The sequence below is a fragment of the Staurois parvus genome, unplaced genomic scaffold, assembly GCF_062004578.1.
Source record: "Staurois parvus isolate SC_StPar_1 unplaced genomic scaffold, SC_StPar_1.0 ptg000503l, whole genome shotgun sequence".
NCBI lineage: Eukaryota > Metazoa > Chordata > Amphibia > Anura > Ranidae > Staurois > Staurois parvus.
Genome location: NW_028318299.1, coordinates 2538134 through 2565109, shown reverse-complemented (window position 1 = coordinate 2565109; position 26976 = coordinate 2538134). Strand labels below are relative to the sequence as shown.

The window sequence follows — 26976 nt, the reverse complement described above, 5'->3', positions numbered from 1 at the left end:
TATCCAGGTCATGGTCTATCTATTCTAGTAGGTTCTCATGTATTCAGGTCATGGTCTATCTACCCTAGTAAGTTCTCCTGTATCCAGGTCATAGTCTATCCATCCTAGTAGGTTCTCATGTATCCAGGTCATGGTCTACCTATCCTAGTAGGTTCTCATGTATCCAGTTCATGGTCTATCTATCCTAGTAAGTTCTCATTTATCCAGGTTATGGTCTCTCCATCCTAGTAGATTTTCATGTATCCAGGTCATGGTCTACCTATTTTAATAGGTTATGTATCCAGGTCATAATCTCTCTATTCTAGTAGGTTCTCGTGTATCCAAGTCATGGTCTGTCTCGCCTAGTATGTTCTCATGCATTCAAGTCCTGGTCTAGCTGTTCTAGTAGGTTCTCATGTATCTAGGTTATGGTCTATCTAGTCTAGTAGGTTCTTATGTATCCAGGTCATGGTCTATCTATTCTAGTAGGTTCTCATGTATACAGGTCATGGTATGTCTAGTAGTAGTAACATTCAACTGGACTTGTTCTGTAATATTGGAGGCATTATCCAAGTAGCTGCCTCACTTCAAAGCTGGACTGAAGAAGTGGCTTGGATAATATTTGATATGGCTGCAATATCACTGAACAAGTTCAGTTGAATCTGACTAATCAGACTGCCAGTGTTTATTATTCTCTTATGTTTGTCTATCTATACTAAAATGTATGTACAGCTTAGCCTTAATTTTGTAACTACAACTTCAATGTATCTCTAGCCAAAACCTTAGTTTTTGTTTTGGTTACTGTAATCTGGGATTGGAATCCACAGCAGATTTTTATTGCTTTTAGAAGGTAGAAGAAGTCGGCCTGAAACCAAAATCAGTCTGATCTTGCAGTGTGGAGTCCGTAGTTTAGATTACAATGACTTTGGTTAGGCAGATCACATAAACAAAATATATTGGACAGAATCCAAGGGGTAAAGGAGGACAACAGCAACACACTGAAGACTGAGAGTTCATTTCCTTGTTATGTGTCCTTATACCTTTCATAGGCTCCAACTTTGTATGAGGAAATAGCTTTGGCTGCCATTCTGTGTTTTCTGCTGGAACAGAATGTTGACACAATCACTCTATTTGTACAACCTGCTATCCTAATGTGTCAGACTGCTATATAAATATGATAACTATGTGTCTCTAGCTGGGGTGTACCTTGTTCTGTCTAGTAAAAATCACTTAAAATAACAGACTCAAAATGATTTTTCTGTTATATGCAACATCTAGAAGTATTCATTGTGCCTAAGAAGGACCCGGAAAATGTACCTTTTGTCATGAGTTCCTTTTGAAAAATAGCAGTGAACGTGGTATGTCAGTGTGCCTAGGCACTCCTGTACCCCTGTACCTACAGTCTCGTAGCTCTAAATCTGCAGTGGAAGATCACCATAAGCACTGCTGCCTCTGACTGCTAATTGAAGTGAGATGTTACTAGTGTGCTGTTCACTATTCTCCTTGCTGAAGAGGAAACTGTTCCTGATGACTTGCAGTGACAGTATCTCTCTGTTTCTGCTTCATCCATTCTGCGGATCTGTGCTTCCTCCACCCCCATCATTCCTCAGTCATCAGGTTACCAGTCATCATGGGGGCAACAGTGACATGAGGAAAAAAAGCCTTGCATCTAGCATGATGGCCACCTCCACACAGGGACACAATGCAGAACAAGGTATAGTCATTAAAGCCTCATTCAGGGCCCTGCATCCGCAAATGCACGGATGTCACATTGGAAGCAGCGGCTATGTCCATGCAGCCATTGCGTCCCAAATGATAGCAATGGGGCTGACCTCACGAGGATGCATGAAACTGTGTGTCCCTGTGTGGGTAGATTTGGCCATCACAGGAGGCACAGGTTCACATGCTCTATGTGAATGAGGCCTAATAGAGAAAAGGTAAGCTGCAAAAAAAAATACTGGTATTACTGGTAACTAGTTCTTGGTGTTTTATTGGGTGCAGTTTCCCCCATTTAGGTCTCTTTGTGTTTGTTTTGGTATTTCTTGTATTGTTTGATCACAGGCCGTAGCAATTTGTTTTAACATGACATCAATCTATGAATATACAGTATTAAGGGATTTATTTGTAGAGAAACAAAATTGCTGTGTGAATGCCGCAAGCACAGCCACACAGCCATCGCAAATATTCATTGTATTGTAATACAGTAACATCAATTAGCACAACCAAACCAAATAAATACAAAAGAAAAATGACCAAAGACTATAAAACTCTACAGGCTGCAAGCTATACATTCCAATGTGAATTTGCAGCACTTCTCAAAAATCTATATCAAAATCATGCAGCGCAACCTAAACCAATGAAATCAGAATTCAACAGTCCAATGTGTATCCGCACCACGTGCAACTGAAGTCCAGTCCATATGACATAAATCCAGTGCTCTTCACGCTTCCACCACCAAATATCAGATGGCCGCTCACCTCAAATGAATGACCCCTGAATTACCAGTCAGGTCTCTCCTAGATTGTAAGCTCGAAAGAGCAGGGCTCTTGAATCCTTTGTGTTCTGTTTTGTTACTGTATTGTCTCATGTTCTGTCCCCCACTGTAATGTACAGCGCTGAGCAAACTTTTTAGCTCTATATAAATACTGTACAATATTAATAATATAATGTCCTCTCCCCTTTTGGGAAAAGTGGCTCTAGATGTGAATAGCAAATCCTTCTTCCCTCATCGCATGGATCGCTCAGCAGGGCTGAAGTTCATATGTAAAAGCAGAAGGCACAATCTTGTGTTCTCCATTTAAACCACAATTTATTAGAATGCTAAAAACACACTTACAACAGTTGACACTTAACCTCCCTAGCGGTCTGATTATGTCGATATTTCTGTGCTCAAAGCGTTACCTTTTTTTGCATGGAAATATGTATTTTTTTTATTGTAGGCCTGTAATTTTTAGGAATAACTCACTGAAATCTGTCCGAACAAGAGTCTAGTAAACATCCCGGGGAGGATAAAACTTGAAACACAAAATCATAAATTATAATATAATAAATAATCATAAAAAATAATAATATAATAATAATACATTTAATTCAATAATATAATCAAACCAAAAACACTGAAATTTGAAATAGAGCGCCAGTTCGCAAAAGTCGCAGAATCGTTTTCAGTGTCTGATGAGGAATTTCCCCCACGAATCATTATCACTCAATTCTGCAAGTGGTTCTGATTTACTATCGCTGTTCTCTAGCCGGTATAAAACCGATTTTGACCTAAAGGGACGCTTTTTGGACGCCATGGACGTTTCTCAGTTTCCAGGCAGAAAGAACAGTAAAAATGCAGGCAGGGCGCCGGACAAAGCACTCGGGACAAAATGTATGTGAAATGGTTTGATACAGGAATGTTATACTATGTGATTTTAGTGTATTTAGTGAATGTCACTTTTACAACTTTCAAATTTCCTGCCGGTTACGTCCCCCGTACGTCCCGACGTCACAGGGGACGGAACCCAGAAGACAGATGTCGGCATCGGCCGGAGGACATTGCCGGGGACGCTGCAGGGGGGACATCGCGGGAGGGCAGGACAAGGTACGTGCAGAAGGGATCCCGGGGGAACGCTGCAGTGTATTCCCGAGTGTAGCTCGGGGGGGGTTACCGCTTCTGGAACTGAAACTTTACCCCGAACTACACTTGGGAATACCGCCAGGGAGCTTAATCCAGTGCAAGTAGGGATCGCACATGACAAACACCGGCAACGTGCTGGGAAGACAGGATGACTGCGGGATGACGTCATGCCTCAGGCTCCTAACCCCATATGCATTACGTCCAGGGTGGGGACTTTGTCAGTGGCAGATGAAGTCTAGAGCCACTTTTCTCAAGAGGGGAGCAAACATTATATGACCTGACTGGTAATGCAGGGGTCATTTATTTGAGGTAAGCAGCCATCTGATATTTGGTGGTGGAAGCACGAAGAGCACTGGATTTGTATGTTATATGGATTTCACTTTGGTTGCACATAGTGTGGATACACATTGGGTTATTTAATGTTGATTTAATTTGCATAGGTTGTGCTGCACTACTTTGATATAAATCATTGTATTGTGTCTAATATGCCTATTTCCAATGAACATCAGCTCCATCTAGTGGCCATAAGGCAATATCTTCCTGAAATACCTCAATAAGGAAAATACCATATTATGGCCCCTAGATGGCGCTGATGATCATAAGAAATAAGTATATTAGGCAAATTATGGGAAATATTCATAATGGCTCTGCAAATGCTTGAGATGATGTAATGCTTAATTATATATAAATCCTTCTGCGTCTCTTCTGATAGGTAATTTTGCACCTTTAAATAAGAAGGTGGAATGGGATAAAAGCATAAAGATGCGAAATGATCTTCTAACCCAAAAATCCAAAGAAAAGAAAATTCCTGATCTCATTGTTCCTGTTCTTGTGTACAGGTAGGCTTCTGTTCATGGGAAATCAAATAGAAAATATAATAATTTACTGTGAACTTTTATTTTTGTACTAATACAGAATTTGGCATGACTTTGTTGGGCCTGCTAATAACAATTTATTGATTCTTTTTACATTTATTGTTATTTGTTGATATTTTTCTTGACTTATTTTAAAGCGGAGTTCCACCGGAAAAAAAAAAAGTCAACAGCTACAAATACTGTAGCTGCTGACTTTTAAAATACAGACACTTACCTGTCCTTTGGTCCAGCGGTGTCCTCACCACGGCTAGTTTCACCGGCCGTCTTCTCTCCCCGACACCTTCATCTTCAGTGTGGGCACCCGGCTGTGACAGCTTGTGGCTTCACAGCCGGGTGCCCACTGCGCATGCTCGAGTAGCGCTGTGCTTTGTGAATGGCTCCATAGTCTTCTGAGACCTGTCACCTGTCCCAGAAGACTACAGGGAGGGAGGGGGGAGGGCAACATTGGCTTCCGATCGCCTAGGCTATTGCAGCGGAAGTGGGAGCGGGTACCTGTCAAATTTGGGTACCCCCTCCCCCCTGCTCCCCAAAGGTGCCAACCCTTAATGGCTTAAGGTGCAACTTCCCCTTTTGGGTGGAGCTCCGCTTTAAGTGTAAATTGTTTTCAGTGTTTTTTTAATTATTAACACATCTGCATGTGTTTTTTTTTATGTTACTGACACTTTTTATGCACAAGTATGTTACATATTCTGGGTATGTATTTTATTTTTAAGGCGATAAGTTCATTTTCAACCCTTGAGACCTATGAACGCAGATGAAAACTTAAATTGTATCTAAATTCGAAGACAGAAATGTTGTATTTTTCTGCTTACCAGTGGTGACTGCATTGGTTTTCTAATCTCAGCCCTCTTTTCTTTTATTTCACTCAGGGGCAGACTGACCATTTGGAAACTGGTCCGGGGTCAGTAGGGGGCCCCATGAGATGCCCCTGATACCTTTTTCATAGGTTTTTTTGAGTTAAGGCAAGGACACAGGGGCCCCATGATCCCCTATTGCCCGGGGGCCCCATGAATTGTCAGTCCGCCCCTGATTTCACTTGTCCTAGGGTGACAACGCTCACTCACTATACTGTATGTATAGAGGAGCAGAGTTGTTACCCTAGCACACCCTAGTGTGATCGGACTACAGGACACCTCCCCTCTCAAATTAACTGATAAAAGTGCACATCAGTGGGAGATCACATAAATATATCAGCTGACAAGAATTTTGGCAGGTATCTTCAGGTTTGTTTGCATGGGAAAAACTTTGACATTGGGTTCCTCTAATATTCTAATCACACCTTATCTAGGCTATACAGCCTGGGTGGTGAAGAAAAGGAGGGCAACAAGAGTGAGGCCCCCTTTCTGTACCATACCAGGCCACATGACTTTCAACATTGAGGGAGTATCTTGCTAAGACACCGACAACGCCTTACCCATTGCAAGACACTTTATCTAGAAGTTAAAGGACAAGGGCTTCTTCCCCCCATTGTGGGGGTTTGTGTGGAAACTTAAAGGAGCCTAGAATAAGGGGGCCTCCAGATATCTGCCTTCTCCCAGGAGAATGGGAATAGTACCCCTTATTACTCATTCCCAAAAAAGTTAAAGACTAATAAACACCCCAGCACCATAAAAAATTCCACTAATACCATTACAAAAAAAATGTAAATACTGTTCCCAACATAAATCCATCAATCTCCGTCACGATGCTTCCCAGCCACCATGACAACCTGCCAGAGGTTCACTGCACCGGGCAGGCAAACAGGCCATTTGGTTCACCCATTCACCGATGTGCCAAGAGCTCATGCCTCACAGATGTTATTTTGTGTCTACATTAGAAGGTTCTAGTAATGGTCTATGACTGCTCTGCCTTCCTCTTACAGCTCAGAACACATTCTCAGCAAGGAAGATTTCACCCTCATCAATGATTTCTTGAAACAAGCTCAAAAGTTGACTGGTAAGTACAAAAGTACATTTGTAGCAGCAGTTATTTATCATTAAGGCCCTTTTCACATGGATGGTCAGTCTAGATCCGTCCGTTTTTCAGGCTGATCCAGACGGCACTACAATATATGTTTATGGAATGATCATCCCTTTACATCAGCCAATTTCCATTCCACATGTCCATTCAGGTTAGTTTTTTTAGATGGAACAGCCAATGTCCAGTCGGCCTAGTTTTAGGTATTGGGAGCATTTTTATGAGTACTCATGAAAATTCTCAGTATCGGCACCGACACCAATGCATCCCTATTGATAAGGCCCATTTAAAGGTTTAGTGATGTTCATACCTGCATTCGGGGCATTGATAACTGAGATGGTATTTGTTTCTGGATCTTATTTTCTGCAGGAGTTCTGCCCTTCATTATTCTCACCAAGTGCAGAGCCGAATCTGAGCTGAGCAATACATTTGCCGGGATGGGGATGGAGAACATCTATTGTATAGAAAATTACACGATTTCCAACCATTTTGCGGAGAGGGAGAAGCACCTCGTCCTTCTCAACTTCCTCAGAGACATCCAACTTTGTGTCAATTTCCACTTACAGGAGTGCATCGACTTTCAGACTCGGCAACATGAGTGGATGAGTTTCCTGAAGCAAATGGCCATTGAGAGTCTAAGTAGTCAGGCTTAGGGCTCATGTACACTGCAGCTGATAAACTGATGCTCAGGAGCTGTTGTGCATTTTTTTCAGCAGCCCTTGAACTCTCTGTTATGTTTCCCTATGTGCCCGTGTATACAGAGTCATTTACAGTCATTTACAGGCAGTTGAGTTTACAGTCGTTTTCTTGAACGCACCAAAATTATGTTCAGGAGTAGATTTTATCAGCGTTTCAAACGTCAAACGCTTGTAAGCACTTGATCCAATCACTGACAAACTCATGTAGACTTCACCTCCGCAACATCTCCAAGATATGCCCATTCCTAACCCCGGAAACCACTAAGAAACTCATTCACTCCCTTATTATATCACGCCTTGACTGCTGTAACTCCCTCCTCACTGGCCTACCGAATCGCAGGCTTTACCCTCTTCAGTCTATCATGAATGCTGCTGCCAGAATCATCCACCTTACTAACCGTTCCGTATTCGACACCCCTCTCTGCCAATCCCTCCACTGGCCTCCACTCAGTGTCCTCCATCCCTCTCTGCCAATCCCTCCACTGGCCCCCATTCAGTGTCCTACACCCCTCTCTGCCAATCCCTCCACTGGCCTCCACTCAGTGTCCTCCATCCCTCTCTGCCAATCCCTCCACTGGTCTCCACTCAGTGTCCTCCATCCCTCTCTGCCAATCCCTCCACTGGCCTCCACTCAGTGTCCTCTACCCCTCTCTGCCAATCCCTCCACTGGTCTCCACTCAGTGTCCTCCATCCCTCTCTGCCAATCCCTCCACTGGCCTCCACTCAGTGTCCTCCATCCCTCTCTGCCAATCCCTCCACTGGCCTCCACTCAGTGTCCTCCATCCCTCTCTGCCAATCCCTCCACTGGCCTCCACTCAGTGTCCTCCATCCCTCTCTGCCAATCCCTCCACTGGCTTCCCGTTGCCCAACAGATAAAATTCAAAACACTAACAATGACATATAAAGCCATCCACAACACTGCCCCAAATTACAAAACTGATCTTATCTCTAAATATCACCCAAACCATACACTCCGCTCCTCGCAAGACCTCCTGCTCCCTAGCTCCCTTGTCTCCTCCTCCCATGCTCATCTCCAGGACTTCTCCAGAGCTTCCCCCATCCTCTGGAACTCTCTAACCCAATCTATCAGACTATCGCCTACTCTACTTACTTTTAGGCGATCACTGAAAACCTATCTCTTCAGGGAAGCCTATCCCGCCCTCTGCTAATACTGGTATTACTGGTATACTGGTACTGGCCAGTCTCCTGGCAACCGACAAACCCAGACACGTCCATCAGATTGCCACACAGAGAAGCGTGATTGGTCACTCCAGGGAACATGTTGAATCCATTTGCGGCGTGCTTTACACCATGGTATCCGATGTTTTGCAGTGCACTTGGTGATGTAAGGCTTGGATGCAGCTGCTCGGCCATGGAAACCCATTCCATGAAGCTCTCTACGCACTGTTGTTGGGCTCATCTGAAGGCCACACCAAGTTTGGAGGTCTTTAGCTATTGACTCTGCAGACAGTTGGCGACTTCTGCGCACTGTGCGCTTCAGCATGCGCTGACCCCGCCCTGTCATGTGACGTGGCCTACCACTTGGTGGCTGAGTTGCTGTTGTTCCCAGTTGCTTCCACTTTGTTATAATCCCACTAACAGTTGAGCGTGGAATATTTAGTAGCCAGGAAATGTCACGGATGGACTTATTGCACAGGTGACCACCTATCACGGGACCACGCTTGGAGTCACTGAGCTCCTGAGAGCGACCCATTCTTTCACCAATGTTTGTAGAAGCAGTCTGCATGCCTAGGGGCTTGATTGTATACACCTGTGTCCATGGAGGGGATTGGAACACCTGAATCACATGATTTGGAGGGCGGGGCCAATACTTGGGGCAATATAATGTACATATGTATATTGATAGGCCATGCATGAATGGCAGCGCTCAGTGACACACATATACCTTGTTGTCTGTTGCATCAACACACATCATATCACATGTAAGGTGTATAGAATCCTTTAAAGAGTAACTCCAGTTTTGTTGGGGAGAATACTGTATACAGTACAAGGTTTCTGACAAACACAATCCATTCTAATCCATGACTTGCCTTGTTGTGAATGAAGGTTGGTTGCACCTTGCTCTTTATCAAGCTAATTTCTCATTGGAGGGTTCAGCTTCACTATCAGCACCAGTGCAAAGTCCGGACTGCACTGATAATAGCTGCAGAGTTGCTTTATGTGAGGAGACGTCTTAGAGAATAATAACTAAATAATGAAATTCCTATTACAGGTGAATGGCTGAGATTTAAAGTGGAACTACAGAAAAAAATATGTCCAGTCTGTTACTATTACCTGTTGATCCTACCAGTAGATCCATTATTTTTCTACTTCTTGTAACATGCCAAGCTGTCCAGAAAAAGTGATAGGTAAATGGGTTGGGGCAAATCATATAACACTGCCGGGGTGCTTACAGAGTTCTGCGTTTCTTTCATACAGTTTAACCCTTCTATGCCACAACCTTTGTTGTGTTGTTGGTGGCAGTGGAGGGTCTGCAGTAGTCAACTGTTGGCTTTCTGATGCATTGCTGCCCAAATGTTTTCTCTGATCCCCAGAATGGTGCCTCTCCATGCAGGAACCCTCCCCCCTGCCATGGTACATGGGCTTCAATAACCCCCATGTTGGCTGCTGCTGGGTAGAAGGGAGGGAGACCACCGAACATCAGTGAGCATTCATTTTTTTACAGCTAGGGAAGATATTTCTTTTTTATGGGGCTCCCAAAGTGCGCTCCCCTTGCTGGCAGCACCCATGCACTCCCAATCCTCTGAAAAGCCGGGGCCAATGGGAAACTACTTGTACAGTGAGAGCAAGAGGAACTCGGGGAACATCCATCCCGATCCTCCTGTGACTAATGACCCAGAAAGCGGCGTGTAGTACATCACTTCCAGGGTCACAGCTATCATTCCTTGGCTGGTGGAGATGATGACGCAGCTATTCAAACACAATGGGGTCTATTTACTGAACCTGGTTCACTCAGAATCTGGTGCAGCTGTGCATGGGAGCCAATCAGCTTCTAACCTCAGCTTGTTCAATTAAGCTTTAGCAATAAAACCTGGAAGCTGATTGGTCTCTATGCAGAACTGCACAAGATTCAGAGTAAAGCAGTTTTAGTAAATAAACCCCAATCTGTGTTACTAAACCCCGGACCCCACATTCACTATATCCGCTCTCCCCGGACCCCGCATTCACTATATCCGCTCTCCCCGGACCCCGCATTCACTATATCCGCTCTCCCCGGACCCCGCATTCACTATATCCGCTCTCCCCGGACCCAGCATTCACTATATCCGCTCTCCCCGGACCCCACATTCACTATATCCGCTCTCCCCGGACCCCGCATTCACTATATCCGCTCTCCCTGGACCCCGCATTCACTATATCCGCTCTCCCCGGACCCCGCATTCACTATATCCGCTCTCCCCGGAACCCGCATTCACTATATCCACTCTCCCCGGACCCCGCATTCACTATATCCGCTCTTCCCGGACCCTGCATTCACAATATCTGCTCTCCCCGGACCCTGCATTCACAATATCCGCTCTCCCCGGACCCTGCATTCGCTATATCCGCTCTCCCCGGACCCTGAATTCACTATATCCGCTCTCCCTGGACTCCGCATACACTATATCCGCTCTCCCCGGACCCTGCATTCACTATATCCGCTCTCCCCGGACCCTGCATTCACTATATCCGCTCTCCCCGGACCCTGCATTCACTATATCCGCTCTCCCCGGACCCTGCATTCACTATATCCGCTCTCCCCGGACCCTGCATTCACTATATCCGCTCTCCTCGGACCCCGCATTCACTATATCCGCTCTCCCCGGACCCCGCATTCACTATATCCGCTCTCCCTGTACCCTGCGTTCACTATATCCGCTCTCCCCGGACCCCGCATTCACTATATCCGCTCTCCCCGGACCCTGCATTCACTATATCCGCTCTCCCACAGTACACAGAACATGGAAATGCAATTATTTTAGTAAATATAAACTGCTAAATACCTTTTCTCATCAGCAGTTAGAGCAGTCTTGTGACTTCAGCAGAGCACTGGTTAAAGCTTGTAGGAGGAGTTTTCTTTCTGCTCTAAAAATATGCATTTGATAAATAGCTGTGCAAATATTGCATGACATAAACAATACTACCATTTTATTCTCCGGGGCCTCTGCTTTCTGAAAATATATACTTTTGGGGGGGTTTACAATCATTTCTAGCAAACAATGCAGATTTTACCATGTATGCCAAAAAACTAAAACATTGTCCTGGTAGGCAAGTGGCTAAGCCATTAAAGGAGGCCGACGCAAGACACAGCCACATCGCTGCTTCTACTAAAAGAACTGAAAGAGATGTAATGCACACAGAGGGGGAAGCCCATGGGTTGTTTTGTTTTTTGTTTTTAGCTTTTGTACCTTGAAAGCCTTATTATGTATGTCTTCTGCGGTGAACCACAAGAACACTTCTCATTATGTAACTCTGAGCACAGATGCCATTGTGGTTTGCTGACTTCCATGTATCCAATTACTTCCACTTTTATCTGAGCCACAATGAACATTGCTGATCCAGCGCCTCTTCATTGCATTGCGTGAGAATCTGAATTTATATTCACAAAGTCCGGAATGATAAATATCTCCACCAATATTCAACTATGAATACTTTAAAAGAAACCTATCATGGAAGCAAGGCCAACTTTTCGCATGGGCACCCCTGGGTACTGCACATGGGCCCCAGGTACATGGGGAGCCCCTACAGCCCCCCCTAGAAGGGTTATTGCATGTGGACAGAAGGGGGTGATCAGTACAGGAGTGGGGAAAATAACTGGAACTGATCTTCTGTGTGGCTCTCCCTGCAGCAGTTAAAAGCCGGGAGAGCCATAAAAGTTTGATTCCAGTAATTTCCCCCACCTGCTGCACTGATCACCCCCTTCTGTCCACATGTGATGTCCCCACTGCCTGGGCTCCTCTGTGTCAGGAATGGACTCAGCACTGGTGGTGGGACTCACCTGCCTTGTGGGCTGCAGTACCAGAGCTGACCAGCGGGTGCTCTCAGCAGCCAGAAGCTCACACCTGCAATCAGCCAAACCTGGGGCTGATTGCAGAAGGTGTATTTAAGGCATGACCAGGCCTGTGATCTGGGCCTTGGTGTATGTTTTCCCATGAGCCCCTGTACCTGGTATCTTGTGTTCCTGCCTCGTTGCTGACCCTGCTTGATCCTGACCTCTGCTGATCGTCTCCTGTTGAACCCAGCTTGTGACCCTGACCATTCTCTGCCTGATCCTTTGTACCGGGCTGCCCATGAGTTACTGAACCCGGCTTGTGACCCTGACCATTCTCTGCCTGCTCCTTCGGTACCTCGCTGCCCGCACGTTGCTGACCTGACCCGTCTGACCACGCTAGCTACTCTGCCATCCATCCATCCTGCACGGATCCAGCCGTCCCTGCTCACACCTTCTGCCTCTTCACATCAGGCTTTCTACCTGCACATACCTCTGGCGGATCCCTCTAGCACGAGCAGGAATACTCAGGGGCCGCGACCTGGTTCCTGTCTGCTCCAAGTCCATCCCCACCATCAGGGGCCCTGGTGAATAAGCAGACTAGGACTTAGACTCCGCGCCCTGGGGAATCCTGTCCTGGGAACTGCTAGAGGTACCACCGAACGGTCATTACAGAACCCTACGGCCGGTCTGACCATTCCACCTCTCCAGCCCTGACTACGCCTGTGTTCCTGCACCTACTAAGATTAGTGGAAGGTTGGTTTGTTCACTGTGCGTTTATATATATATATATGTGTGGCTAATAATAAACTGTATTATTATACTATACCTGAAACCTGCGTTTCCCTGTGTCAGTCCACACCTTTCTGGTCACTCCTAGATTCCTGACACTCTGTGTGCCCTCACCCTCCCTGCAGCACTGCCGGCTTCCCTCCTCTCCCCCCCAGCTTCGTTGGGGGATCTTCAGGATGGAAAATGGGGGGAAGGGGCCAGTAAATATGTAATTTACTGACACCTTCCTTTTCTTGTTCAAATATTTTATTGGCATTTTAACAGGGAGGAAAGGAAGGGGCATTGGAAATAGACATTTCTCAGACATAAAATCATAGTAATAGGCATCAATGACACTAATGTCTTTACAAAGAAGGGGAGGGGAGGGGAATGGTAGTTTAACAATATGACATTTTAGAAGACATAAGATGGGTAAAGCTAGTAGCTTAATACACCTTCCTTTTCTAAATCAACACAGTGAGTGATCAGTACTGATCACTTACTGTGTTCATTCATAGCTGAAGTGTAGGGTGACCGATGAGAGTTGGACAGTTTTGAAAAAAACAGTACTCCGTAAATTTTCAACTCGAAATGTATTTATTTTTACAAAAACAGAAGTCAAGACATGCCATTTGAGTTACTTATTCAGTTATGAAAAATAATATAATTTAGATGACGACCGCCCTCCTGAATGCAGCTTTCAATCCTTCGCTTGAAATTGTCCATCACTCTGGCCAACAGCCGTTGACCAATCGTGAGCATGTCTTGTCAGATGGCATCCTTCAATTCACGCAAATTACGGGGTTTATGAGTGTACACACGGCTCTTCAGGTACCCCCATAGAAAGAAATCACATGATGACAAGTCGGGAGACTTTGGGGGCCATGACCTTTTTCCGAAACGTGAAATGAGGTGTCCAGGGAGCATATTTCGAAGAACTTCTTCCATTGGTGGGTTGGCAGTAAGCGCTGTGGAGCCATCCTGCCAAAATAGCTGCTTCGTTGCTGTAATAGACTCATCACTTCCAACAAAGCTGTCATAAGCAAACACACATCCACTGCTTCATTGTGACTGAATTGGTATTCCAGTAGGGGGCGGGGGAGACACCTAGCTCGTCCCCCTCCCATCACCACCTACCGTGTACTACCTGTTCCACCAACATCCAACTCCCAACGGTCACCCTGTATAATAAACTGTGTTTACTATTCTTCAGTTTATGAATGAATAGGAGCCTCTGTCTCCTGTTAATTCATCTGCGGTGCAGCTGGGGCTGTAGAAAGGAGGGGGAAAATGTGTTTCCTCAGTCTTTTTCTCAAAAAGCAAGACTTCAGGGGTTTGTTAAGGCCCCTGATACCTCACCAAATACCCTCCCCCCCCAAAAAAAAAATATATTTTGTATTCTATTCAAAATCAAATGTATCCTATTCAAAGTGCAAATTTCAGAAGACAGTTATATTCTTTCTATTCTATTCTATTTTTTTCTATTCTAATCTATTCTATTTTTTTATGTTCTATTCTACTGCTTTTCTTTTCTGTTCTATTCCTTTATTTTCTATTCTATTCTTTTTAATTCTATTCTAATTTATTTTATTCTTTTATGTTCTATTCTTTTCATATTCAAAATCAAGTGAAATTGTATTCAAATTTCATCTGAATTTTGTTTCCTCAATTTGTGATTTGGACCAAAATGAACCGTACATGTCTGGGAGGGGGTGGGGGTGCGGGGGGTTGTTATTCAAACTTTAGGTGTCTTTACTGCACTTTCTATATTGCTGCTATTTCTGGTATTTCCCGTTTTCTGGTCATCCTGGAATAATTGACCTTTTCACATCTAGATTCACATTGCACACATAGCTTGAGAAGGAAGTGATACATTGTGGGTGTTGTGTAACTATACTAATACTGTTTCTACATTGACACAAGTTCTGGTATTTCCTGTTTTATGGTCATCATGAAATAATTGACCTTTTCACATCTAGGTTCACATTGCCTACATAGTTTGAGAAGGAAGTGATACACAGTGGGTGTCGTGTAACTATACTAATACTCTATTTTATTTAATTTGGGTACTTATATAGCGCCGTCAATTTACACAGCACTTTACATATATATTGTGCATTCACATCAGTCCCTAACCCTCAAGGGGCGTACAATCTAAGGTGTACTCTATCTACATTGACACAAGTTCTGGTATTTCCCGTTTTGTGGTCATCCTGGAATAATTGACCTTTTCACATCTAGATTCATATTGCACACATAGTTTGAGAATAAAGTAAAACACGACAGGTCTGGTGAAACTATACTAATATCTCCATTCACACGAGTTCTGCCAGCAAAGCACAATGTCCTAATAAACAGACAGATGGAGCGATTCTCCGCACTTGCAGTCGCACTTTCCTGTAGCGGTAAACAAGAGCCTACAATGATATTACCCAACCGCATGTCGCCTTCACTTTCCTTTTTGCACACATCAATGTTTAGCACTCTCTGATAGGGTGTGATAATACTGTGGGATGTACTTTCAGTGTAGTATTGGCTCTTGGAACGACCATTTGAGGGAGATACCTCCTGGTATGTGGTGCCAGGTCCCTGCCGTGGAAGCTTCATCCTTGTGTCTAAGGGAATGGCTTACCACACTAAGGAGTCAAAAATGCTGAACAATAAGAAATAGAAATTTGAAGAAGAGGACCACCGAGCAGACCACTAAAGAGGTAGGTAACAATGGCCAAGGCCCAAGATCCAGAGGTGCCAACCAGCCTGCAAACAAACTGAATTAACCTGTCTAGCATTATGCGTTAAAAACGGGTTTAGTTAGCACACATTTGTAAATACATGCGTAACCTTTAAAGCCTGTTCACGTCACCCCGATTTTCTGTAGTTCCTAACTCTACAGATTTTAAGAGCCACCATAGTAGAGGCACATATATTTAATGGATAGACCAAGGACAAGTGGACCTGAGGGAGCCCACCTCTCCTTAACCCCTTCACGCCTAAGGGTAAAACAAATCTTACCGCCTAAGCACAATTCTGCACCGTTGACATACTTTGTACAACTACTTTGCACATCCAGATGGATTATACCTTGATTTGTTCTGGACAAATTGGGCTTTCATTTGGTGGTAACTAGTAATGGATATCTCCTGATTTTTTTTTTATTATCAAAGGAAAACTGGCCCAAAATAGTAAAAAAAAAATCTTTTTTTTATTTAGCTGTTTGTTTCTTCTAACAACCATAACCTACCACCAAAGAACAACCCAAAATAAATTCTCCAGCTCTTGACGATTGCAGCGATACCATAGATGTGTATGTTATTTGTTGTTGGTACCCGTAGTACAGCCCAGAAACAATAGTGCGCATTTTGTTTTTGTCTTTTTTTTACCTAAAACACACTGACATTAACACTAACTGACTCTGATACCATTTTTTTTTAAATCCTGACCTTTGACCCTGACCTTTGACCCTGGCCTAAAAACTAACCATGGCACTGAACTAGATCAAACCTTGATCTAGGTATTTTTATTTATTTTTTCCTTTATTTTTTAATATATATTGTTTTATCTTTTTTTTTTTTTTTTTTTACAAACATCTTTTTTTCTCTCCATGCCAGGAGTTAGATACAATGTATCTCTCTTCTCCATTCATAGAGAGAGAAAAAAACAAGGGGGGTTGGCTGTACAGTGACTGATCACTGTGATAGCCAATCAGAGGCTATCACAGTGATCATGTGACCCAGGACCGGGAGTCCCGGGTCCCGATCGTTAGAACGGGACCCGGTGCTCTCAGTGACACCACGGTCTCAGTGCTGGGAGTGCGCCGAGCGGTGTGCTCCCAGCACAAAGACAGGTACACAAATATGCAGCCCCACGAAAAAAAGCCCCGTTCTGTGAGGCCGCATATTTGTGTGACGTCGGCGGGAAGGGGTTAAAGGTACAGGACACCCAGCATGTAGCACAATGGCAGCTAAGGTGTCCCGTGTGCCCCCTCGACCAACAATACAACAGTACAAAAAATGGTCGTGTACATGAAGCCTAAGGATGGTTTTGCTAAAAAATGTCATAAATGGTTTCCCACATTCTCCCAATGGATGGTAATTCCAATCTGAGGAGGGAAGAATTAACCTATAAGAATGGGGGTGTCCCAAAAAAGTCTGTGAAAACTGGGACCCGGGGTTGTCATCCACTGAATCCACATTTACAGTTGCAAGAAAAAGTATGTGAACCCCTTGGGATTACGTGGAGTTTTGAATGAATTGGGCATAAAATGTGCTCTGAACGTCATCTAAGTCACAACAATAGAAGAACACAGTCTGCTGAACATAATACTACACAAACATTAGATGTTGCCATGGTTTAATTGCACATAACATGTAAACATTCACAGTGCAGGGAGGAAAAAGTATGTGAGACCCTAGCTTAATGACTTCTCCCAGAGCTAATTGGAGCCAGGAGTGAGCCAACCTTGACTCCAATCAGTGTGATGATATTGGATGTGTTGCTGACAGCTGTCCTGCCCTTAAAAAACACACACCTGTTTTGGGTTTACTGGTTTCAAGAAGCACTGTCTGATGTGAACCATGCCTAGCAGAAAAGAGCTCTTAGGAGACCTACGATCAAGAATTGTTGACTTGCATGAAGCTGGAAAGGGTTACATAAGTATCTCCAAAAGCCTTGATGTTCATGTGTCCACGGTAAGACAGACTATCTACAAATGGAGAAAGTTTAGCACTGTTGCTACTCTCCCTAGGCGTGGTCGTCCTGTAAAAATGACTGCAAGAGCACAGCGCAGAATGCTGCATGAGGTAAAGAAGAATCCCAGAGTGTCAGCTAAAGACCTACAGAAATCTCTGGCACATGCTAACATTTTTGTTGACACCTCTATAATAAGGAAAACATTAAACAAGAATGGAGTACATGGGAGGACACCACGGAGGAAGCCATTGCTGTCCAAAAAGAATATTGCAGTACGTTTGAAGTTTGCAAAAGAGCACCTGGATGTTCCACAGCACTACTGGCAAAATATACTGTGGACAGATGAAACCAAGATTGAGTTGTTTGGGAAGAACACACAACACTATGTGTGGAGAAAAAAAGGCACAGCACACCAACATCAAAACCTCATCCCCACTGTAAAACATGGTGGAGGGAGCATCATGGTTTGGGGCTGCTTTGCTGCCTCAGGGCCTGGACAGATTGTTGTCATCGATGGGAAAATGAATTCCAGAGTTTATCAAGACATTTTGCAGGAAAACGTACGACCATCTGTCCGCCAACTGAAGCTCCGCAGAGGATGGGTGATGCAACAGGACAATGACCCAAAGCATACAAGTCATTCAACAAAACAATGGCTGCAACAGCACAGAATACGCCTTCTGGAGTGGCCCAGTCAGAGTCCTGACCTCAACCCGATTGAAATGCTGTGGCATGACCTTGAGAGAGCGATTCACACCAGACATCCCAAGAATATTGCTACACTGAAACAGTTTTGTGAAGAGGAGTGGTCCAAAATGACTCCAGATTGTTGTGCAGGTCTGATCTGCAACTACAGGAAACGATTGGTTGAGGTTATTGCTGCCAAAGGAGGGTCAACCAGTTATTAAGTCCAAAGGTTCACATACTTTTTCCTCCCTGCACTGTGAATGTTTACATGTTATGTGCAATTAAACCATGGCAACTTCTAATGTTTGTGTAGTATTATGTTCAGCAGACTGTGTTCTTCTATTGTTGTGACTTAGATGACGTTCAGAGCACATTTTATGCCCAATTCATGCAAAACTCCACGTAATCCCAAGGGGTTCACATACTTTTTCTTGCAACTGTATTTGCTTGGATGACCTGACGGCTTGGGAGGGTGTAGTGTTTCTCTGCTGAGTCCATTGCTTCTACAAATGTCTGGCATTTTGTCCTTAGTTCTTCTGAGGAACACCCCGGTTTATCTTGGAACATGCTGCCTGCTCACGTTATTATAACCGCGGAGTGAATACTACTGAATTGGATTGCATGATGTAAAGCTTTCTTTCTCTTCTTTTTGGTGTAATGAAGACATTTTGACCCTGATTTACTATTGTGCCTAGACACATTTCTGTGGGCTAATGTTTACTTTTTAATAGCGACTGTCTACTTTTAGACTGAAAAGCCATTTACTAAAGAGAAGCGTCAACAAGTAGACTCCAAATCGAATTTACTAACCAGACACAGCCCAGGAATCAGACCCAAAAAGCAGACTTGCTAAGAAACACGTCTAACACCCTGAAAAATCACTGCAGAGACGTTCACATTGAAATTTGCTTTCCCAAATATCAGGACTTCACTTTAAACAATATCTGACATTTCATAAAATTTTTAAAATGTGTAAAAAATAGTTTTTTAAAGCAAGTTGTCACAGTGAAGAACTAGACTCTTTCCCAGTGTCTATGGCCGAGATAAATGCGCATGTGCAGAACACATTTTAGACTGCTGTGGGCACTTTCTTTGTAGACCCTGTTCAATAGTAAATCTCTGGCTGGATTCCTCTGACAGACGGAACTCGGTCGTGTCTACTGTGTTTAACCCCTTGTCTGCCGGGCACTTCTACCCCCTTCCTGCCCAGGCCTATTTGCAGCTTTCAGCGCTGTCGCACTTTGAATGACAATTGCGCGGTCATGCACACTGTACCCATATGATTTTTTATCATTTTTTTGTGACAGATAGAGCTTTATTATGGTGGTATTTAATCACCTCGGGTTTTTTTTTATACCGTTTTTTTATGCGTTTTTGTAAAAAACGTTTTTTCTTAGTTTTTGTTATAAAATTTTGCAAATTAAGTGATTTTTCTCCTTCACTGATGTGCACTAATGAGGCTGCAGTGATGGGCACTGATAGGCTGCACTGATGGACACTGATAGGTGGTACTGATGAGGTCACATCAATGCCACATTTCAGTGCCTACCAGTGCACATCGGTGCCCCCTAACAGTTCTGTCAGTGCCACCTATCAGAACCAGTCAGTGCTGCCTATCAGTGTCCATCAGTGCCACCTTACAGCTCCAGTCAGTGTCACCTCTCAGTTCCCATCAGTGCTGCCTATCAGTGCTATATATGAGTGCTGCCTTTCAGTGCCCATCAGTGATGCTTGTCAATGCCCACCAGTGATGCCTATCAGTGCCTCCTCATCAGTGCCACCTATCAGTGCCCATCACTGCAGCCTCATTGGCGCACATCAGTGAAGGAGAAAAATTACTTATTTACAAATTTTATAACAGAAACTAAGGAAAAACGTTTTTTTTTTTTTAATTTTCAGTCTTTTTTAGTTTGTTTATCAAAAAATAAAAACCCCAGCGGTGATTAAATACCACCAAAATAATGCTCTATCTGTCTCAAAAAAAATTTTGTTTGGGTGCAGTGTTGCATGACCGCACAACTGTCATTCAAAATGCAACAGCGCTGAAATCTGAAAATTGGCCTGGGCAGGAAGGGGGTATAAGTGCCGGGTAGGCAAGGGGTTAAACAGCCATCACTGCCTTTTTACAGTTGATTTTACCATACACGTCTGTAACACACACTGTCACCACAGGCAGGGATACTCAGAGGACTATCATCAGTAGCTCTCTTCCAGAGACACAGATTCTATAGTTTGCATCAAAAGCCTTAGTGATCATTTTAACACTTTACAAAATCGAGTTTATTAATGAAAAGGTCAAAATGGTGCAACTAAAATATTTACAAAACGGGATGTTACAAAGACATAAAGAGAACAATAAGCAACAGAGAAATAAAAGAAAGGAGGTAAGAAGGCGGAATACTTGCAGAGTCCTTAGTTGTAGCTGAGTCCAATTGTCAGAGCAAAAACTTTGCCGTATCTCTTTTGGGTGTTCCTTGGTTGATTGGAAAACAAAAGCTTTCATACCAAGTCCTGTCACTCCCTTTTCTGTGATATCAAAGGGGTGTGGACAGAGACCGACCAATCATCCAGTTTAACCCCCCTGGAGGTATTCCCGAGTGTAGCTCGGGGTAAAGTTTCAGCACCACAAGCGGTAACCCCCCCGAGCTACACTCAGGAATACACTGCAGCGTTGATCCGGGATCCCTTGATCACTTACCTTGTCCTGCGCTCCCGCGATGTCCCCCCTGCAGTGTCCCCTGTAATGTCCTCCGTCCGATGCCGGCATCTGTCTTCCCGGGTTCTGTTCCCTGCCACGTCGGGACGTACGGAGGATGGAACTGGAGGGAAATTTGAAAATTTTACAAGTGACATTCACTCAATACAATAAAATCACATAGTATAACATTCCTGTATCAACCCATTTCACATACATTTTGTCCCGAGTGCTTTGTCCGGCGCCCTGCCTGCATTTTTACTGTTCTTTCTGCCTGGAAACTGAGAAACGTCCACGGCGTCCAAAAAGCGTCCCTTTAGGTCAGATGCGGTTTTAGACCGGCTAGAGAACAGCGATAGTAAATCAGAACCACTTGCAGAATTGAGTGATAATGATTGGTGGGGGAAATTCCTCATCAGATACTGAAAACGATTCTGCGACTGAGCTCAGCGATCTGCGAACTTGGCGCTATATTTCACATTTCAGTGTTTTTGGTTTGATTATATTATTGAATTACATTTATTATTATATTATTATTTTTTATGATTATTTATTATATTATAATTTATGATTTCATGTTTAAAATGTTATCCTCCCCGGGATGTTTACTAGACTCTTGTTCGGACAGATTTCAGTGAGTTATTCCTAAAAATTACAGGCCTACAATAAAAAAATTACATATTTCCATGCAAAAAAATGTACCGCTTCGAGCACAGAAATACGGACATATTCATACCGCTAGAGAGGGTAAGGGATGGATGCTGGGAGGCCACCATGTTTATGACCAATGCCCAAATATGGTTTTACACCAATATTAATAACCTCCAATACATGCAGATGGTATTCTAGAAACTGGCAGATTAGTATTCAGAATTATATTTTGAACCCAGAGAACCATTTTGTTCCAGAGAGAGAAGAAAGACATTACACGTGAGTAAAGACAGCACACTGCACCCACACACATTAGATAGAGACATTTTAGCCTCTTGATTGCCACATTTAACCCTTTGATTGCCCCCAGCCAGTGCCAATAGTACAGAGTCAGTGTACAGTATCTTTCACTGATCACTGTATTCCTGCCACTAGCTACGTCAGACAGCGTCAGGGTCAGATAGCATCCCTCCCAGTCAGGGTCAGGTAATGTTAGATTGCCCGCACACCATCACACCCACGCTATAGGTTTCTGATCACCGCCATTACTAGTTTAGTGTTTGTACGGATCAATATATTGATTACAAACAAAACTATACCAGTGCCCCCTTAGTATTAGTGTCCCCAAAATGGCAATGTTATCAGGATCATCCCCTTTCGCTGCCAGCACTAGCGTTTAGCCCCAACGCTCTACCCCCCGCCATCACTGTCACCTGTTATGCAGAGCATCCAGAGGGTATTCCCAGCACTTAACTTCTTGTTATGTTACAGCCTTATTCCAAAATGGATTAAATTCATTTTTTCCTCAACATTCTACAAACAATACCCCATAATGACAACGAGAAAGACGTTTGTGTCTAAATCTTTGCAATTTATTAAAAATAAAAAAACCCATGTACATAAGTATTCCCAGCTCAATACTTTGTTGAAGACCCTTTAGCACCAATCAGCCTCGAGTTGTATGAAGTATGATGACGCAAGCTTGGCATACCTATGTTTGGGCGATTTCTCCTATTCTTCTTTGCAGTACCTCTCAGGATCCATCAGGATGGATGGGGAGCGTCGGTGCACAGCCATTATAAATACACATAAGTGGCGGCGAGCTTTGGATGACGTCACTACGACAATTAGATTGATTGTCATATCGGTTGGGTAAATACACGCAGATGGGTTTTGGGTTACTTTCATAATAATACAGTGGGATTTATGTGATATCATATCTTGTGGTGTACAGTGTATGGGATCGAGTAATATGTACATTTTCATGTGATTAGTGCAGCACTTTTCTGTGTGTTTTCACAGGTTTGAGTATTGATAGGAGAGTTCCATGAGTGCACTACAGCTGGTTCACATTATATTAATTTTTTATTTTTATTTTATTTTGTATCTTTATTTCTAATAGTTTTTTTTGGGTGTATTTTACACATTTTTATTTTTATGGCACAGAAGTAGCATTATTTATGAAATTTGGTTTGTTACGGTTTAAAGGGGAAGTGTTCAAACATTTTTATTATTATTATTATTCCAAATGTTGAAACTGTGATAAAGCGAATTAATATTTATGAAACACGTAAAGTTTTATGATGTGCCTCGTTCTGTGCATCCAGCTGGCACTTTGTGAAAACTTAATATGTTTGTTTCCTATTAAGATCTGCAAACAGAATTATACATTGTTTGTGGTGAACTAGCTTATGTGTTTAAAAGCTATTTTTAAACTCGAAATCTCAATATTTGATACAGAAAATAAAATATGGTTATCTATAATTTTTGTATGTTTGATGTACCTCTGCAAAAATCCCCTGGGCAATGGAAATGGGTTGTTGAACTTTTTGACGTTACATAAACATATACAATAACATATTTACCTTAAAGTGGTTGTAGACTCTTACATATACCCAGTAAAGTGACTGCTCTCAGGTGATAAACAGAGATGAAACATATCCTCCTACATAAGTTGTACCTGTTTATCTGCAGTATTTTCGTCTCTGCATCCATTCAAAGTCCAGAATTTATAAAGCTTGTCTGAGATTTCAGAAAAAAGGGGGCTGAAGTTACACTCTGCAGAGTGAGAAGAGTTCTGAGAGCTGATTGGAGGGCAGGGACACACCCCCTTCAAACAGCTCACAGGAACAGAGCTGAGACTATCGATCTGCTGGAGGTCCCTCCCTTCATCATCATTCATCTCTTGGTGTCAGGAAAACGTATCAGAAGTGACTCATGCTGATAGCAGAGGAAAGAGGCAGCAGTCAGAAATGACACTCAGTACTCTGTGCTGAGTACACACTATACAGTGGGGAATCGAAAGTTTGGGCACCCCAGCTAAAAATTTGTATTAATGTGCATAAAGAAGCCAAGGAAAGATGGAAAAATATCCAAAAGGCATCAAATTACAGATTAGACATTCTTATAATATGTCAACAAAAGTTAGATTTTATTTCCATCATTTACACTTTCAAAATAACAGAAAACAAAAAAATGGCATCTGCAAAAGTTTGGGCACCCTGCAGAATTTATAGCATGCACTGCCCCCTTTGCAAAGCTGAGACCTGCCAGTGTCATGGATTGTTCTCAGTTGTTCTCAAGAAGGCTATAAGAAGATAGCAAAGCGTTTTCAGATGTCAATATCCTCTGTTCGGAATGTAATTAAGAAATGGCAGTCATCAGGAACAGTGGAAGTTAAAGCAAGATCTGGAAGACCAAGAAAAATATCAGACAGAACAGCTCGCAGGATTGTGAGAAAAACAATTCAAAACCCACGTTTGACTGCACGATCCCTCCAGAAAGATCTGGCAGACACTGGAGTTGTGGTACACTATTCCACTATAAAGAGATACCTGTACAAATATGGTCTTCATGGAAGAGTCATCAGAAGAAAACCTCTTCTACGTCCTTGCCACAAAAATCATCGTTTGAACTTTGCAAATGAACATATAGACAAGCCTGATGTATTTTGGAAACAAGTTCTGTGGACCGATGAGGTTAAAATTGAACTTTTTGGCCGGAATGAGCAAAGGTACGTTTGGAGAAGGGGCACAGAATTTAATGAAAAGAACCTCTGTCCAACTGTTAAGCATGGGGTTGGATCAATCATGCTTTGGGGTTGTGTTGCAGCCAGTGGCACAGGGAACATCTCACGAGTAGAAGGAAAAATGGATTCAATAAAATTTCAGCAAATTTTGGATGGTAACCTGATGCCATCTGTGAAAAAGCTGAAGTTAAAGAGAGGATGGCTTCTACAAATGGATAATGATCCTAAACACACCTCGAAATCCACGGGGGATTACATCAAGAGGCGTAAACTGAAGGTTTTGCCATGGCCTTCACAATCTCCTGACCTCAACATAATTGAAAATCTATGGATAGACCTTAAAAGAGCCGTGCGTGACAGACAGCCCAGAAATGTCAAAGAACTGGAAGACTTTTGTAAGGAAGAATGGGCAAAGATACCTCAAACAAGAATTGAAAGACTCTTGGCTGGCTACAAAAAGCGTTTACAAGCTGTGATACTTGGCAAAGGGGGCAGTACAAGATATTAACTCTGCAGGGGGCCCAAACTTTTGCAGACCCCATTTTTTTGTTTTCTGTTATTTTGAAAGTTTAAATGATGGAAATAAAATCTAACTTTTGTTGACATATTATAAGAATGTCTAATCTGTAATTTGATGCCTTTTGGAGATTTTTCCATCTTTCCTTGGCTTCTTTATGCACATTAATACAAATTTTTAGCTGGGGTGCCCAAACTTTCGATCCCCACTGTAGTGGGATATGCTTGGTTCATATTTCATGTCTGAGGTTTACAACCACTTTGAAGCTCAACTGACCATTCAGTTTAAATTGGCTAAATATGTTCCATGCACATCAAATCAAAAAGTGTGCAAATATTTTTTTATAATTTTTTTTCCTTTAGAAAGAAGTCTCAGCCTCAGGAAAAAAAGCCTGTCCCCTGCCAGAGTGGTGTCATTTGGCCAATTACCCCTGGTTAACATATATGCGGGTCGCGTTTTGCATTGGCACGAGAGCCCATTCATTTGAATGGACTCCTGTGCCGGTGACACGCAGGGAAAGAAGTCCCTGCACTTCTTTGGAAAACACAACCCGCACGGGAACCTCGGTTCCCAGTACGTTTGCGTCTTCCAGTGCAGTCGGTGTGCCATTTGAAGTAATACACCCACTCGCGGGTTCGCAATTCTCTGTGCGGGTGGTGCAGCTGCACGGATTTTCATGCAGATCCACAGCCGCACCGCCCGCACAGATGTGAACCTAGGGTTATGGAGGTATGCTGGGGGAAAGAGGACACTAAGTCCTTAGCATTACTGAGCTCCCTGCTCACCTGAGGCACCTATCAGTACAATGTTACTATGTTTCCCTAAGGGGGGGGTAACAATGGCTGCCACTTGAAACAATTATACATCCCTACATGAATATCTTTAAGTACCAACGCCAGGGCTTAAATTCTAAATGAGCTTTCAGTTTAAATCATTCAGTGTGCAATAAAGCAAAAAACGTTCAACATCTAACAGTTAATTTTCTTTAGAAAGCAGCTACAGCCTGAGTAGAGAAGCCTGTCCCCTGCCAGCATGCTGCAGAGAAGGATTTTTGTTCTTTGTGTGAGCGCACTGGTCTCTCTGCAGAGTTCGGCGCTATAGCTTCTATAAATGAAAAATGTCCACTTCTTGTGAAGGTGTCAGGCGAAACATAAGTAGAAGGTGATCCTGTCACTTCTGGATGATCGTGACGTCACATCTGGCCTATCAAAGGTGAGGCTTGGAAAGCACGCCGGCCATACTATTGGATACACACAGGCTGGACAAACTGGTGCCGGTTCCTTGGGCACCTCTATATGTGAGTGCAAAGCTTCATGTTTATTTGCTTCTATACTTTCAATAAACACTACACTTAGAACGTATGTAATTCATCTGATTTACTTGAGCTGCTTGGAGCATCACCTTTGATATAAGGAAAGCCTGGGATTCAGAACCTATTCAGTACTGATCTATTTGGAGCCATGTGAATATCCAACTGGGGGCAATATCTAGGATTTCCTGGTGACCGGGAGTTTGACCTAGGCCTAGGAGAACCTACTGCTGGTCTTCAATATTCATTATAACAAAGCGCTATGTGACCACCTTAACCGGGTTCAATCACTTCCGATGAGTGAGAAATTCACTTATGGTCTGCACGTGGTGAAAGTGCACATCTGTTTGGCGTACGGAACCTCATCTTTATGGGACTATCACTTTATTTATTATGTATATCACACCTGATATAGGAATATGATTTCATAGCATTTGTTAGATGTTATAGAGAACACATTATATTACCTACCTTTGCTGTAGGATTCACACTAGATGGATGATGTTGAG

At 43.2% G+C, this 26976-nt stretch overlaps 1 protein-coding gene across 1 annotated transcript in view; it reads left to right on the top strand.

Annotated features, from left to right (window-relative positions):
• LOC149452001 (guanylate-binding protein 3-like) overlaps window positions 1-12955 on the top strand; it is a 31060-nt gene extending 18105 nt beyond the window's left edge. The window contains 3 exon segments of the mRNA XM_089689945.1: window positions 4314-4440; window positions 6338-6411; window positions 6802-12955. Coding sequence (XP_089546071.1) covers window positions 4314-4440; window positions 6338-6411; window positions 6802-7085 — 485 coding nt within the window. The 3' untranslated portion in view covers window positions 7086-12955.
• Window positions 12956-26976: the final 14021 nt, after the last annotated feature.